Source organism: Leptodactylus fuscus, chromosome 7, assembly GCF_031893055.1.
Source record: "Leptodactylus fuscus isolate aLepFus1 chromosome 7, aLepFus1.hap2, whole genome shotgun sequence".
Classification (NCBI taxonomy): domain Eukaryota; kingdom Metazoa; phylum Chordata; class Amphibia; order Anura; family Leptodactylidae; genus Leptodactylus; species Leptodactylus fuscus.
The window spans coordinates 84,779,717-84,796,389 of NC_134271.1; the positions used below are offsets into that span (position 1 = coordinate 84,779,717).

At 44.7% G+C, this 16,673-nt stretch overlaps 1 protein-coding gene across 1 annotated transcript in view; it reads right to left on the reverse strand.

Annotated features, from left to right (window-relative positions):
• Window positions 1–217: 217 nt before the first annotated feature.
• FBLN5 (fibulin 5) overlaps window positions 218–16,673 on the reverse strand; it is a 56,809-nt gene continuing 40,353 nt past the window's right edge. Inside the window, exons 6-11 of the mRNA XM_075282419.1 lie at window positions 8,880–8,996; window positions 8,326–8,445; window positions 6,368–6,490; window positions 4,611–4,737; window positions 2,950–3,145; window positions 218–1,248 (exon numbers count right to left, since the gene is read on the reverse strand). Coding sequence (XP_075138520.1) covers window positions 1,087–1,248; window positions 2,950–3,145; window positions 4,611–4,737; window positions 6,368–6,490; window positions 8,326–8,445; window positions 8,880–8,996 — 845 coding nt within the window. The 3' untranslated portion in view covers window positions 218–1,086. The remainder of the gene's footprint in view (window positions 1,249–2,949; window positions 3,146–4,610; window positions 4,738–6,367; window positions 6,491–8,325; window positions 8,446–8,879; window positions 8,997–16,673) is intronic.

Consider the following 16,673-nt stretch of genomic DNA (forward strand, 5'->3'; position numbering starts at 1 on the left):
CATCTCGGGTGGTGACTTATTTCCAGGCCTAAATCCATCTCTCCATGACATTTTTTCCCCATTCACATTAAATGGTCATCTGGTTCCACCAAAATTGTCTAATATACTGTGTGTGAGATCTCTCCAGTATAACGTTTCATGTCTTTTGACTTATTTCCACTTATCTGGGTACCAAAGATGGCTCATTACACCTTTGTTTCCAAAACATCTTTAATTGAATTTCTTACCACAAAAAAAGAGCAAATGTTAAAATTCCATTTTCTTTATCCAAGTAAACAAAAACATTCAAAAATGTGTATTGCTTAAATAAATCCCCTTTCATGATGTCGCAGAACCTGTAGAAATGTAAATGCCGCAATGTGGATCTTGTGAATGTAAAGTCCAGATCTCTCCCAATGTATAAGGCATAGATCTGTGAGTAAGTGTTAGAACTGGAAGTGAGTAAATTATGTCCGTCTATAGAATGCACAAAGCAAATTGAATCTCAAACCTGGCAAAGAGATTTGCTCAATGCAACCTAATGGCAGACAAATGGCAATCTCATCGATTCGGATAAATAATAGACTTAAGGTCCCTTCAGTTGGCTTCCAGATTTTTGAGTCAGAAGAAATAGTGCAGTAATGCTGCTTTTCTTCTCCCATCTGAAAACTGATGGAAGGGTCCTTCAGTCTTTTGTCTTACATTGTAGTTTATGATGACTGATACAAAGTGTGATTCTGCCATCGCTACTGTCCGTTGTTCTGATTCTCTGATGGAACAAAATAGTGGAAAGTAGAACTGTAGTGTGGAACTAGCCTGGTATCTTCAGTCACTACTGGCTGCAGTACAATCTCTCTGCCCACAGGTGGTGCTGTCGTAATGAAGCAAATAGACAGATCATGTAGAGCATGGAGATTGGTCACTTCAGCGCTGTGACAATTTAATGACAAGCTGAAGATTTTATTTGTTTTTATAAAATGTAAAAACTGAATAGTTTGAGTTTCCTTCTGTTATATACAGGAGCTTATATATAGGTGAACATTCACTGTCTGATGCAGGTCTGTGCATTAGGAAAGGGAGGATACTTTTACACCATGTAGTGTGGGCTCAGAAGGAGTGCGGAGACACAAATATTCTCAGTCGGATGATAGAGCTGCCTCGAAAGTTAACAACGGTATTCACAGATACCATCTCCAGGTCCAGAGTCAGGTCTCGGGGTCCTTTAATTGGTCGTGTCAGGACTAAGGTGGCACTAATGGGTCCAGTTTGCTGTTGAAGTAAGAAAAAAAAGAATTAAAGTGTAATTTTATTTTCAACTTTTTATATGGCGGGAAAATGATTATGTATTTGTATAATATATTTTATAGGGTGATTTTGTTGATTTTTATTTGCAAAAAGTCTGACGTTTTCTCTTAGCAATGCTGTAAAAGAGCGTCAGTAGCTATTGGCGCAGCTCCATGACCCCTTCCCTTTTAGAATGGCTCTAGGATTTCCTTCTTATTCGTAGAATGGAGGGCCTGGTTGCGGAGGACTCTCCTGACCCTGCTAGGTTTGAAGCCCTCTGGCGGCCGTGGTTGTGTTTCAGGAGACATCAGAGTTCTCCTCTCTGTTCAGCTGATTGCCCCACTGTGGTTACGCATCCAGGATCTCCCAGGGTCCGACCTCTTCTTTTCTGCCTCACTTATAACCCCATTCCCTTTTCCTTTGTCTGATGTTTGTTGTGTCTCCCCTCTCCCTACCATATCTAGTGAGTGTTCTATGTTTTGTCAGATTCCCCTCCCCCCTGTACTTATTTGGGGCTGCGCCCCTGATTTTGGTTTCCTTCCTTTGGGTTTTTTTTTTTTTGTATTTGCTCTCCTTGCCCGGGGGTTTCCTCTGGAATCTGCTATCAGATCCATGGGGGCCTGACACATGGCACCCCCAATGATTAGATGTTTTCAGCAGCTAGTAGTACACTTTTCTAACCAAGGGACTCAAAGCATACAGAGCATTATGAAGTACCTGGCGTAGTGGTGCTCATCCCAGGAAATACAGTCGGTTTAGAATCAGTATACTGGAGGACATACAAACTCCATACAGATGTTGCCCTTGGTTAGAACCCAACTTGAATCCAGGACTTCAGCATTGTAAGGCAATAGTGCTAACCACTAAGCCACTATGCTGCTATTTAACAAAGTATTTTACAAAATTGTTCCAAAATCACTTCCCCAACAGAAAAAAAGTAAAAGTGAAAGTTATACTTTAAAGTAAACAGAACAGTTAATATAAAAAGCGTTCTCCAACTTGTGGCTCTACAGCCATTACAATGGCATAATTCCTTGTGATTGCTGGAGCATGCAAGGCGTTGTAATTTCCATTAAAGGTTGGAGAATACGTCTGCAGAAGATTGTTGACATTCTAAACATATGGAGATAAGCTTCAGTCTATTGTGGTTTACACCTCCACCTCCGATCACCGCTCAGAAGAGCATTAAACTAGGGGTCCTACAAGCTAGTATGGGGTTTCCAAACTCCATTCTTTTAGATACACAGTCTACAATGAATTTCTGAGAACTTATAAAAGGTCCACTAGTAACAAATAACCTGAGATATGTACAAAAGTCCCTTATCTGCTCACCTATAAATACTGTATAAGAACTAATTTGCGTCACAGTTGTGTGTTCTGGCTTAGTTTATACAGTGTGTTAGTAATGAATTTTCCATACACTGCACAAACAGTGGAAAAATTACAGATAATGTATGAGGCCGAGTCACACAATGCAAGCTTGTCATATAGGTACTGTGGGAATTGTATTATGATTTTGTTTAGAGGTATAGTGTTTCATGTGTAGAGTATAAAAGAACTGTATTTCTGTCATGTCCTCTGGTCAAGATTATGCTGGGGATTGTAGTGTTATGTGCATAATAGATTTGTATTACGGTCAGGTAATCCATGGACATTGCTGGTAACTGCACTTTAAACCCTTCTTACCCTCATGTAGAATTCTCTTCCCTCATTCCCAGACTTTATCTGGAAGATGTAGTAGACTCCAGGATAGCGACTAGTGGCTTGCATCTGGAAGACGTCTGCAGGGACTCTACTGTTGGATACAATGTCCATGTGTCTGTGGACGATGGTAAAGGGCTGGTCTCGGCAGGTTGGGTTCTCCACAGGACACATACACCGGCTAGATCAGACAAATAAAAAGTACATAGATGACCGAATGTACCCAAAATCCCAACATCATTATTAAAGGATACCTGTTCCTGTATTGGCTTTGAGGTGATACTACTAGTCACATTTCTGCAAGCTCCACTCTGGGTCAGTTTGGTGTTACTCATATTGAAGTTTTGCGATGTTCCTTTTGTTTGTATACCTTTACGCTTCTACCTTTTTCATGCATTAGAAGCATCAACTCTAGTGTGACATGTGTCATGCAACAAAGATTCACACAGAAGTCGCATGAATTAAACAATTGTACAACTTGTCTGCTCTGCTCTGAGCTGTGAGCCTGCGGCCTGTCCGCGGGGAAACTAATTTTTATAGCCGGACACAAAGTCCTGCATGTCCTACTTTGTGTCCGGCTAAAACAACCAGTTTCTCCACAGACAAGCCACAGGCAGACACCGGTGGTCACCTTTATAAACCCATTCAAATGAATGGGTTTTAAAGCTGACCGCCGGGTTTCCATCCCCTGTCCAGTTTTGTCGGGTCTGAAGACGGAAACCCAGCAGAATGCACACAACGGACACCGAGCGGAGGTGTGAACGAACTTTCAGCGTCATCGCTGGGCTGTGGGGAACTGAACGCCATTCTGCCGACAGTACTCTTCCATAGACTTGTACTGTCAAATGATGCTAGGATGTAAAGTCCGCCCTTCTGACAGTGGGGAGATATCAGTGCCGAAATTAATGGCACCAATATATCCAGCACCAGGGAAAATACTGGGAAAGCCAATATAATAAACAGTATTATTCTCCCTCCTGGCTCCAGCGTTGGTCTTCCGACATCTTCATGTCTTTGAGACGTCATGAATGACACCAACGTAACGTCACATAGGTCACACTGGAATTATTTTGTGTCACAATGACGTGACCACTGAGGCCCAATCACATGGTATAATGGCAGCTCCGGTTAGGACCTGTGTGGTCCAAACAAAACCGCTGGGCAAACCTTGCACAATGAATCTCGCAGGATTCGACCAACACATACAATAAAGTGCCTCCGCTGAAGATATAGAGCAGAGCCACCGAGCTGCACTCCACAGCAATAGTTAGGGTATGGACTGGGCCTTGGGGCTGCTAGCTTGCCGGCCCAGCAGCCCATATTACGGTCAACACCCGGGAACTTTCCCGATGATATACATGACCAATCTGCCAGTGACAGCCTTAAAGGGGTTGTGCAGGGTATTACCTTCATCCTTGCTGGAGAGACATCAGGAAAACTGTAGTGAAATTCAGTTACCAGGCACTGGCAACACTGGAATCCCAGTCTAGACATTTGCAAACATCTGACAAGCCTACTACTTGCTCTTGGTCCTGGATGGCCTTTATTCTTATATATTCAGAAGCTTAATTCCCTGTATACAAAGGACTACCCTGAGCTAAGGAATCCCTAGATAAAGTCCACTGAAGCATACTAAATATACTTACTTGTCATTGAGCTGGATGTATGGCTCATCACATCGCACAGGATCTAAGCACTGAACACTTCCTGGGATGTTAAAGCAGGTCTGCTGGGCTGTGCAGGTATTGTTCCCCGTGTCACACTCATCAATGTCTGGAAGAAATGGTGTAAAGTATTGATGTGCCAGTCTGTTAGCAGAACACCCCCTTCCAACAACAAGGGTGACCAAAAATTGAAGGACACAAGAAAAAGCTTTATTTTTCTAATTTGAAGTGCCAAATGTCTTAAGTTGTTGCAATTAACCAACATATTGTCTGGTCTTACAGTCTTAGGTACTATACCTCTAGACCAATGTTTTTGTAGATCTTTTCAAGCCAAGAACCCCCTTGTGAAAAAAGTTCCAACCGAGTACCCCCAATGGGCACTGTGGTGTCCATCATGTGGCAGATCCTACGCTTGATGTCAAGTGGGAAAGAACATCTAGTGAACATACCTGTTGCAAACGCAGACTAAGGCTCTATTCACACAGAGTAACGCCAGGCGTCATTTGTGTGTAATTTGTGTGTCTTTTACGGCCGTCATAAAACGTTTACATAGAGTTCTATAGGAAAAGACGTCCGTAATTTACGGCCGTCATTTACGGCCGTCATTACAATGACTTACAATGACGGCCGTAAATTACGGACGTCTTTTCCTATAGAACTCTATGTAAACGTTTTATGACGGCCGTAAAAGACACACAAATTACACACAAATGACGCCTGGCGTTACTCTGTGTGAATGGAGCCTAAAAGTTCTGAGGGTCTTTTAGCTTCTGACCAGGTTTTCGCTCATCATATCATAGATCAGAAGCTATTTATCTATTCAGCACAAACTACCTACTGCTGTAGAGGAGACTAACACCCTTAACTCTGACCCAACATATTCTGATGCCTACCTCTGCTTGGTAGCCACTATATCTCAGTATTTGAAGATGTTGGGTGGTTTGGGCGACACTAGGAGACTGAGAACCTGAGCATTTACTAAATCTACCATTTGCACAGCAGTGGTTCCCTGCCATGGCTCATACCCTCTGAGGCTGCATGCCATACCCCCTGGGGTACAGGTACCACAGGTTGAGAACCATTGTGCAATCCTACACATATTTTCTTTGTAACCACTGAAACACATAGAATCTGTAGTGTGAGAAGGTGACAGGCAGAGTGCTGGAGTCCAGAGATATCAGCCCCAGGTTTCTGACATATGTGTGGTCCAGGGCAGATCTGGAGTAGGCCTCAGCCCAGGTATAGATCCTTGACTTATTACTGGGCCAGAAAAGGCTGCAGCTCTTGCATTGCAGTGCAGTTCCATGAGGTGAAAGGAGGTTTGTGGTTCTGTCCTGTAACCCTGAGTCCAGTGAGACAATATTGTGCCTGTTTTGTTAATGTGGCTAGAAGTAAGCCACACGTATAGTTAGGTTAACCTTCTGTCAGACGAGCGGGTTTTTTTTTTTGTTTTTTTTTTGCCTGAAGTTAAGGCTGCATTTGTTTTGTTTATTTTGTACCTGAAGTGAAGGTCTATTTAATTTCCAGTTTTTTTTGTCTAAATAAGCCAGTTTGCTGCACATTTTGTGTCCCTGTCTTGACTGTTTGGGTCCGCACCACTGCTTCTACCAGCTAACTTCCCCACAGTGGATAAAAAACCTCTCTTTATGAGGCCCATAAACAGCTCCATAGTGATCAGTCCCTTGCAACACTTTTGGCAATGTTTTTTCAACATAGTATCCCAGCTTCAAGTAACTCACCCTGACACGTTCTGCTGTCATCCAGCAAGGTGTAACCAGGCGGACAGCTGCAGTAGTATGAGCCAGGTTGATTGACACATTCGTGCTGACACAGAAATTCAGAGACACTGCATTCGTCCATGTCTGTAAGCAAAGAGACCAAACCTCATTCTTTTCTTGAGAAGGTTATTCTTGAGACTCATTGACGGAACAGTATAAAACATGACAACGTGGGGGTCATCCAATGACTACAAACTGGAATCTCAACTTACACTACAAGATGTGACTCCTGGCTCAGTTACACTTAGGTAGTATAGTTTCGTATTCATTCAGTTTTTGTTTTCCATTAAAAAAATGTTCCCAATACATATAAAAAAATAGTTTGGGCTTTAAGGCTTGTAAACTTTTTTTTCATTTTTTTTTATCTATACACTGCAAAATATATAACATTGTAATTTTAGCTATATGAGGTCTTGTTCTTTGTGTGACAAGTTGTATTTTTAGATTACATCATTATTATTATTATTGTTTATTTATATAGCACCATTAATTCCATGGTGCTTTACATTTGGGGGTTACATATAATACACAAATTATACAGGTAGATATAATACTAACAATGACCGACTGGCACAGTGGGTAGAGGGCCCTGCCTGTGAGGGCTTACAATCTACGAGATCATTAGAGATACTCATGATATTTTGTTTAGCTTTTATTAACATTTTTTGCAGGGGACTGGATGAAAAGACTGGCAGTTCTGTCATTTACAATTATGTTTTGCTTTTATTTTATTTATAGTTGATAAAGGGGGTTATACAAGAAGGTGGAAAAGGGGGCTCCCTTCTGTATCCACTTAGATGTCATAATATGTCATAATATCGAATGATAACTATACACTCAGCAAGATGTAACAATTAAATGGGTTTTATTGACATTTCTGGCTTCTTTACTCTGGTACTGGCACCATTTCTAAACCATGGAAGTTATTGGGTTGAGATAATAAACTAACATACACATAATTCACATGTGCATATTTATTCTGGGCTTTTTTATCAACTGCATTTCAGTGACATTACAAATGCAACAAAAAATAATTCATACTTGGGAAAAAATAGAACACATAAAACATGAAAAATGGACAACAAAAATGAACACAATAGGGAAACATAAATGATCCATATTAATAATCCATATTTAATTCTTAATGGGTTTTCCCATAACTATATTGAAATTTGTAGAAAATTCAAAGTTAAACATTTTTGGAAATGTAAACAATTAAAAAATTTTCAGTTTTAAAGATTTTTTCTACCCATTTTTAGTGTTGACAGTCTGTTGTCTTGATCAGTTGCCAATGGATACGACCACGAATGCAGGAACTTTCTGTGGTCTGGCACTTACAAGAAACCCAATCTTGAGTTGCTTATTGTGGCTGGGTTAACAGGCAGGAACAATGCATGGATGAGAAGAAAGTCCAGCCACAACAGGGAGATCTGACAAGTCTCAGACCATAGAAAGTTCCTGGATTCATGAGTGTATCCAGTAGAAGCCGATCAAGTCAACAGACTGACTGACTTCCAAGATGTTAGCAATGAGGGCCCACGTGGCTCAGAGGCCTACCAGGGGATTCACCTGTTTAAGTGTGGGCTATGCCAAGCCTGCCTTTATCTTTCAATAGAAATCAATGATAAATAATGCAATTCAGGAGTTAAAAACCCCCCATCATATTTCATGATTGCATCATGTTTCATAATTGTAACCTGGACTTGCAAAACTTGTAGAAGATTGTATGACTAGGGCTAAAATGTTGCCCAAAATTATTGCACCTGTTTCTCAATCTAATAGGAGCTCCAAGTTTCACAATACATTGCTAAATATGTATACTTACAGTCTACAAATGCCAATGTTTTGTGGGCTAATGTGTTGTGTAGCTCTAGCCTAACTGTAATGTGCAATAGAAACACTATGAGTGCAGTATTTACCGCTGCAGTTGACGCCATCTTCTTCCAGCTCATAGCCTGGATCACAACGACACAGATAGGATCCATAGGTGTTCACACAGCTCTGAACACACGGGTTTTCTGTGGTACATTCATCCACATCTGAAATAAAATATAACATGTGATTGTACAGAGGACATCAGTGCATGAAAAGCAAGTCACTGAATGGAGTTGGGGACCCACCCAGTCCGCGAGGAGGTTCAATCCATTGTAGCGACTATACAGCAGTGGATCTTACTACTTGACCCTCCAAAACCCATATTGTACTTAAGAGATAACTATCTGTGACATAGTGAACCTACCATATTACAGGTAGTCAAAGCAGATCTATGTTGTAAGAACCTGCAAACTGCTTCCTACTATTTACCTCTCCCATGGCCCCATGTGAGGGTCACCACATATATGTTACTAAGTGTTTTTACTGACCCTGTTTTTTCCAGAACATAACAAGCAAATCGCAACCCTCCAGTGTGATCCTTGAAAATAATAAATCGTGTTATTAATAATATTGGGCATAGGTGATGTGCTCTACATACCTTGACACGACCTTCCATCAGGATTTAACACAAATCCAGGGTTACATGTACAAGAATAGGATCCTGGCACATTGGCACAAAGTTGCTGGCAGTATCCATAACGGCATTCATCTATGTCTAGAGCATTAACAAGAGAAAACATTATCTGTAGAGCTCAATGGTTCCGGTAGACTGTAAGCTCTTGTGCACATTTCTGTGTTTGGACCTGTTTGCTTCACATTGCTTCTCAAAATGGACCCTTAGACAATGTGTTGAGGATTTGATATATCCTGACTATTTTTCTTTCTTGTATTCATTCTTTGAATACAAGACCGGCTCAGAGAATGTATTAAAGAAAGTCACAGTTTATGGTGGATCTTATGTCACCTCCAACAACTCCAACTCTTTGTATCCTTCAATAGATAGAGCTCCACTGAATGTATCACATAATGTATGTATGACTGTAAACAATGCTGTTTTAATCATGGATTTATATATACAATAATAAAGACATATTATAGAAACCTATTATTCTGTGCACTTGTTCTAGTTGGTGATCATTCTGTAATCCCAGGCAATAATCTGTGAGCTAAACATCTTTTATATGGAAGATTATTGCTTGAATATTGTTCTGAAATTAATAAAATGAAAATAACTATAAAAAGTCAGCAGCTAAAATCTTTCCTCTGTTTTGTGAGTATTTTCCCTATATATATTTCTTTTTGTTGCATTTCGCTACATGGGGGTTTAGCCTACAAAGGATTTTGGATCTGCCTTTTAAATTCTAGTTCAAAACACAGGTGAGAAGTTGAAAGTAACAAAAAGTGCATTTTAGTAATAGATGTAAGATAAGGCTTCACATGGCAACATTTTGGTCAGAAATTTTCATAATTTTTTAAGCAAAAACAGAAATGTAACCTACAGAATACTACAAAATACTGCTATTTAAATAAGTGTAAATGTCATTATTACTAGAGATGAGCGAACACTAAAATGTTCGAGGTTCGAAATTCGATTCGAACAGCCGCTCACTGTTCGAGTGTTCGAATGGGTTTCGAACCCCATTATAGTCTATGGGGAACATAAACTCGTTAAGGGGGAAACCCAAATTCGTGTCTGGAGGGTCACCAAGTCCACTATGACACCCCAGGAAATGATACCAACACCCTGGAATGACACTGGGACAGCAGGGGAAGCATGTCTGGGGGCATAAAAGTCACTTTATTTCATGGAAATCCCTGTCAGTTTGCGATTTTCGCAAGCTAACTTTTCCCCATAGAAATGCATTGGCCAGTGCTGATTGGCCAGAGTACGGAACTCGACCAATCAGCGCTGGCTCTGCTGGAGGAGGCGGAGTCTAAGATAACTCCACACCAGTCTCCATTCAGGTCCGACCTTAGACTCCGCCTCCTCCGGCAGAGCCAGCGCTGATTGGCCGAAGGCTGGCCAATGCATTCCTATGCGAATGCAGACTTAGCAGTGCTGAGTCAGTTTTGCTCAACTACACATCTGATGCACACTCGGCACTGCTACATCAGATGTAGCAATCTGATGTAGCAGAGCCGAGGGTGCACTAGAACCCCTGTGCAAACTCAGTTCACGCTAATAGAATGCATTGGCCAGCGCTGATTGGCCAATGCATTCTATTAGCCCGATGAAGTAGAGCTGAATGTGTGTGCTAAGCACACACATTCAGCACTGCTTCATCAAGCCAATACAATGCATTAGCCAGTGCTGATTGGCCAGAGTACGGAATTCGGCCAATCAGCGCTGGCTCTGCTGGAGGAGGCGGAGTCTAAGATCGCTCCACACCAGTCTCCATTCAGGTCCGACCTTAGACTCCGCCTCCTCCGGCAGAGCCAGCGCTGATTGGCCGAAGGCTGGCCAATGCATTCCTATGCGAATGCAGACTTAGCAGTGCTGAGTCAGTTTTGCTCAACTACACATCTGATGCACACTCGGCACTGCTACATCAGATGTAGCAATCTGATGTAGCAGAGCCGAGGGTGCACTAGAACCCCTGTGCAAACTCAGTTCACGCTAATAGAATGCATTGGCCAGCGCTGATTGGCCAATGCATTCTATTAGCCCGATGAAGTAGAGCTGAATGTGTGTGCTAAGCACACACATTCAGCACTGCTTCATCAAGCCAATACAATGCATTAGCCAGTGCTGATTGGCCAGAGTACGGAATTCGGCCAATCAGCGCTGGCCAATGCATTCTATTAGCCCGATGAAGTAGAGCTGAATGTGTGTGCTAAGCACACACATTCAGCACTGCTTCATCAAGCCAATACAATGCATTAGCCAGTGCTGATTGGCCAGAGTACGGAATTCGGCCAATCAGCGCTGGCTCTGCTGGAGGAGGCGGAGTCTAAGATCGCTCCACACCAGTCTCCATTCAGGTCCGACCTTAGACTCCGCCTCCTCCGGCAGAGCCAGCGCTGATTGGCCGAAGGCTGGCCAATGCATTCCTATGCGAATGCAGACTTAGCAGTGCTGAGTCAGTTTTGCTCAACTACACATCTGATGCACACTCGGCACTGCTACATCAGATGTAGCAATCTGATGTAGCAGAGCCGAGGGTGCACTAGAACCCCTGTGCAAACTCAGTTCACGCTAATAGAATGCATTGGCCAGCGCTGATTGGCCAATGCATTCTATTAGCCCGATGAAGTAGAGCTGAATGTGTGTACACATTCAGCTCTACTTCATCGGGCTAATAGAATGCATTAGCCAGTGCTGATTGGCCAGAGTACGGAATTCGGCCAATCAGCGCTGGCCAATGCATTCTATTAGCCCGATGAAGTAGAGCTGAATGTGTGTGCTAAGCACACACATTCAGCACTGCTTCATCAAGCCAATACAATGCATTAGCCAGTGCTGATTGGCCAGAGTACGGAATTCGGCCAATCAGCGCTGGCTCTGCTGGAGGAGGCGGAGTCTAAGATAGCTCCACACCAGTCTCCATTCAGGTCCGACCTTAGACTCCGCCTCCTCCGGCAGAGCCAGCGCTGATTGGCCGAAGGCTGGCCAATGCATTCCTATGCGAATGCAGACTTAGCAGTGCTGAGTCAGTTTTGCTCAACTACACATCTGATGCACACTCGGCACTGCTACATCAGATGTAGCAATCTGATGTAGCAGAGCCGAGGGTGCACTAGAACCCCTGTGCAAACTCAGTTCACGCTAATAGAATGCATTGGCCAGCGCTGATTGGCCAATGCATTCTATTAGCCCGATGAAGTAGAGCTGAATGTGTGTGCTAAGCACACACATTCAGCACCGCTTCATCAAGCCAATACAATGCATTAGCCAGTGCTGATTGGCCAGAGTACGGAATTCGGCCAATCAGCGCTGGCTCTGCTGGAGGAGGCGGAGTCTAAGGTCGGACCTGAATGGAGACTGGTGTGGAGCGATCTTAGACTCCGCCTCCTCCAGCAGAGCCAGCGCTGATTGGCCGAATTCCGTACTCTGGCCAATCAGCACTGGCTAATGCATTGTATTGGCTTGATGAAGCAGTGCTGAATGTGTGTGCTTAGCACACACATTCAGCTCTACTTCATCGGGCTAATAGAATGCATTGGCCAGCGCTGATTGGCCGAATTCCGTACTCTGGCCAATCAGCACTGGCTAATGCATTGTATTGGCTTGATGAAGCAGTGCTGAATGTGTGTGCTTAGCACACACATTCAGCTCTACTTCATCGGGCTAATAGAATGCATTGGCCAGCGCTGATTGGCCGAATTCCGTACTCTGGCCAATCAGCACTGGCTAATGCATTGTATTGGCTTGATGAAGCAGTGCTGAATGTGTGTGCTTAGCACACACATTCAGCTCTACTTCATCGGGCTAATAGAATGCATTGGCCAATCAGCGCTGGCCAATGCATTCTATTAGCGTGAACTGAGTTTGCACAGGGGTTCTAGTGCACCCTCGGCTCTGCTACATCAGATTGCTACATCTGATGTAGCAGTGCCGAGTGTGCATCAGATGTGTAGTTGAGCAAAACTGACTCAGCACTGCTAAGTCTCTGCATTCGCATAGGAATGCATTGGCCAGCCTTCGGCCAATCAGCGCTGGCTCTGCTTGGAGGAGGCGGAGTCTAAGGTCGGACCTGAATGGAGACTGGTGTGGAGCGATCTTAGACTCCGCCTCCTCCAGCAGAGCCAGCGCTGATTGGTCGAGTTCCGTACTCTGGCCAATCAGCGCTGGCCAATGCATTCTATTAGCCCGATGAAGTAGAGCTGAATGTGTGTGCTTAGCACACACATTCAGCTCTACTTCATCAGGCTAATAGAATACATTGGCCAATCAGCGCTGGCCAATGCATTCTATTAGCTTGATGAAGCAGAGTGTGCACAAGGGTTCAAGCGCACCCTCGGCTCTGATGTAGCAGAGCTGAGGGTGCACAAGGGTTCAAGTGCACCCTCGGCTCTCCTACATCAGAGCCGAGGGTGCGCTTGAACCCTTGTGCAGCCTCGGCTCTGCTACATCAGAGCCGAGGGTGCGCTTGAACCCTTGTGCACACTCTGCTTCATCAAGCTAATAGAATGCATTGGCCAGCGCTGATTGGCCAGAGTACGGAATTCGGCCAATCAGCGCTGGCCAATGCATCCCTATGGGAAAAAGTTTATCTCACAAAAATCACAATTACACACCCGATAGAGCCCCAAAAAGTTATTTTTAATAACATTCCCCCCTAAATAAAGGTTATCCCTAGCTATCCCTGCCTGTACAGCTATCCCTGTCTCATAGTCACAAAGTTCACATTCTCATATGACCCGGATTTGAAATCCACTATTCGTCTAAAATGGAGGTCACCTGATTTCGGCAGCCAATGACTTTTTCCAATTTTTTTCAATGCCCCCGGTGTCGTAGTTCCTGTCCCACCTCCCCTGCGCTGTTATTGGTGCAAAAAAGGCGCCAGGGAAGGTGGGAGGGGAATCGAATTTTGGCGCACTTTACCACGTGGTGTTCGATTCGATTCGAACATGGCGAACACCCTGATATCCGATCGAACATGTGTTCGATAGAACACTGTTCGCTCATCTCTAATTATTACTAGAGATGAGCGAACACTAAAATGTTCGAGTGTTCGAATGGGTTTCGAACCCCATTATAGTCTATGGGGAACATAAACTCGTTAAGGGGGAAACCCAAATTCGTGTCTGGAGGGTCACCAAGTCCACTATGACACCCCAGGAAATGATACCAACACCCTGGAATGACACTGGGACAGCAGGGGAAGCATGTCTGGGGGCATAAAAGTCACTTTATTTCATGGAAATCCCTGTCAGTTTGCGATTTTCGCAAGCTAACTTTTCCCCATAGAAATGCATTGGCCAGTGCTGATTGGCCAGAGTACGGAACTCGACCAATCAGCGCTGGCTCTGCTGGAGGAGGCGGAGTCTAAGATAACTCCACACCAGTCTCCATTCAGGTCCGACCTTAGACTCCGCCTCCTCCGGCAGAGCCAGCGCTGATTGGCCGAAGGCTGGCCAATGCATTCCTATGCGAATGCAGACTTAGCAGTGCTGAGTCAGTTTTGCTCAACTACACATCTGATGCACACTCGGCACTGCTACATCAGATGTAGCAATCTGATGTAGCAGAGCCGAGGGTGCACTAGAACCCCTGTGCAAACTCAGTTCACGCTAATAGAATGCATTGGCCAGCGCTGATTGGCCAATGCATTCTATTAGCCCGATGAAGTAGAGCTGAATGTGTGTGCTAAGCACACACATTCAGCACTGCTTCATCAAGCCAATACAATGCATTAGCCAGTGCTGATTGGCCAGAGTACGGAATTCGGCCAATCAGCGCTGGCTCTGCTGGAGGAGGCGGAGTCTAAGATCGCTCCACACCAGTCTCCATTCAGGTCCGACCTTAGACTCCGCCTCCTCCGGCAGAGCCAGCGCTGATTGGCCGAAGGCTGGCCAATGCATTCCTATGCGAATGCAGACTTAGCAGTGCTGAGTCAGTTTTGCTCAACTACACATCTGATGCACACTCGGCACTGCTACATCAGATGTAGCAATCTGATGTAGCAGAGCCGAGGGTGCACTAGAACCCCTGTGCAAACTCAGTTCACGCTAATAGAATGCATTGGCCAGCGCTGATTGGCCAATGCATTCTATTAGCCCGATGAAGTAGAGCTGAATGTGTGTGCTAAGCACACACATTCAGCACTGCTTCATCAAGCCAATACAATGCATTAGCCAGTGCTGATTGGCCAGAGTACGGAATTCGGCCAATCAGCGCTGGCCAATGCATTCTATTAGCCCGATGAAGTAGAGCTGAATGTGTGTGCTAAGCACACACATTCAGCACTGCTTCATCAAGCCAATACAATGCATTAGCCAGTGCTGATTGGCCAGAGTACGGAATTCGGCCAATCAGCGCTGGCTCTGCTGGAGGAGGCGGAGTCTAAGATCGCTCCACACCAGTCTCCATTCAGGTCCGACCTTAGACTCCGCCTCCTCCGGCAGAGCCAGCGCTGATTGGCCGAAGGCTGGCCAATGCATTCCTATGCGAATGCAGACTTAGCAGTGCTGAGTCAGTTTTGCTCAACTACACATCTGATGCACACTCGGCACTGCTACATCAGATGTAGCAATCTGATGTAGCAGAGCCGAGGGTGCACTAGAACCCCTGTGCAAACTCAGTTCACGCTAATAGAATGCATTGGCCAGCGCTGATTGGCCAATGCATTCTATTAGCCCGATGAAGTAGAGCTGAATGTGTGTGCTAAGCACACTCATTCAGCACTGCTTCATCACGCCAATACAATGCATTAGCCAGTGCTGATTGGCCAGAGTACGGAATTCGGCCAATCAGCGCTGGCCAATGCATTCTATTAGCCCGATGAAGTAGAGCTGAATGTGTGTGCTAAGCACACACATTCAGCACTGCTTCATCAAGCCAATACAATGCATTAGCCAGTGCTGATTGGCCAGAGTACGGAATTCGGCCAATCAGCGCTGGCTCTGCTGGAGGAGGCGGAGTCTAAGATAGCTCCACACCAGTCTCCATTCAGGTCCGACCTTAGACTCCGCCTCCTCCGGCAGAGCCAGCGCTGATTGGCCGAAGGCTGGCCAATGCATTCCTATGCGAATGCAGACTTAGCAGTGCTGAGTCAGTTTTGCTCAACTACACATCTGATGCACACTCGGCACTGCTACATCAGATGTAGCAATCTGATGTAGCAGAGCCGAGGGTGCACTAGAACCCCTGTGCAAACTCAGTTCACGCTAATAGAATGCATTGGCCAGCGCTGATTGGCCAATGCATTCTATTAGCCCGATGAAGTAGAGCTGAATGTGTGTGCTAAGCACACACATTCAGCACTGCTTCATCAAGCCAATACAATGCATTAGCCAGTGCTGATTGGCCAGAGTACGGAATTCGGCCAATCAGCGCTGGCCAATGCATTCTATTAGCCCGATGAAGTAGAGCTGAATGTGTGTGCTAAGCACACACATTCAGCACTGCTTCATCAAGCCAATACAATGCATTAGCCAGTGCTGATTGGCCAGAGTACGGAATTCGGCCAATCAGCGCTGGCTCTGCTGGAGGAGGCGGAGTCTAAGATCGCTCCACACCAGTCTCCATTCAGGTCCGACCTTAGACTCCGCCTCCTCCGGCAGAGCCAGCGCTGATTGGCCGAAGGCTGGCCAATGCATTCCTATGCGAATGCAGACTTAGCAGTGCTGAGTCAGTTTTGCTCAACTACACATCTGATGCACACTCGGCACTGCTACATCAGATGTAGCAATCTGATGTAGCAGAGCCGAGGGTGCACTAGAACCCCTG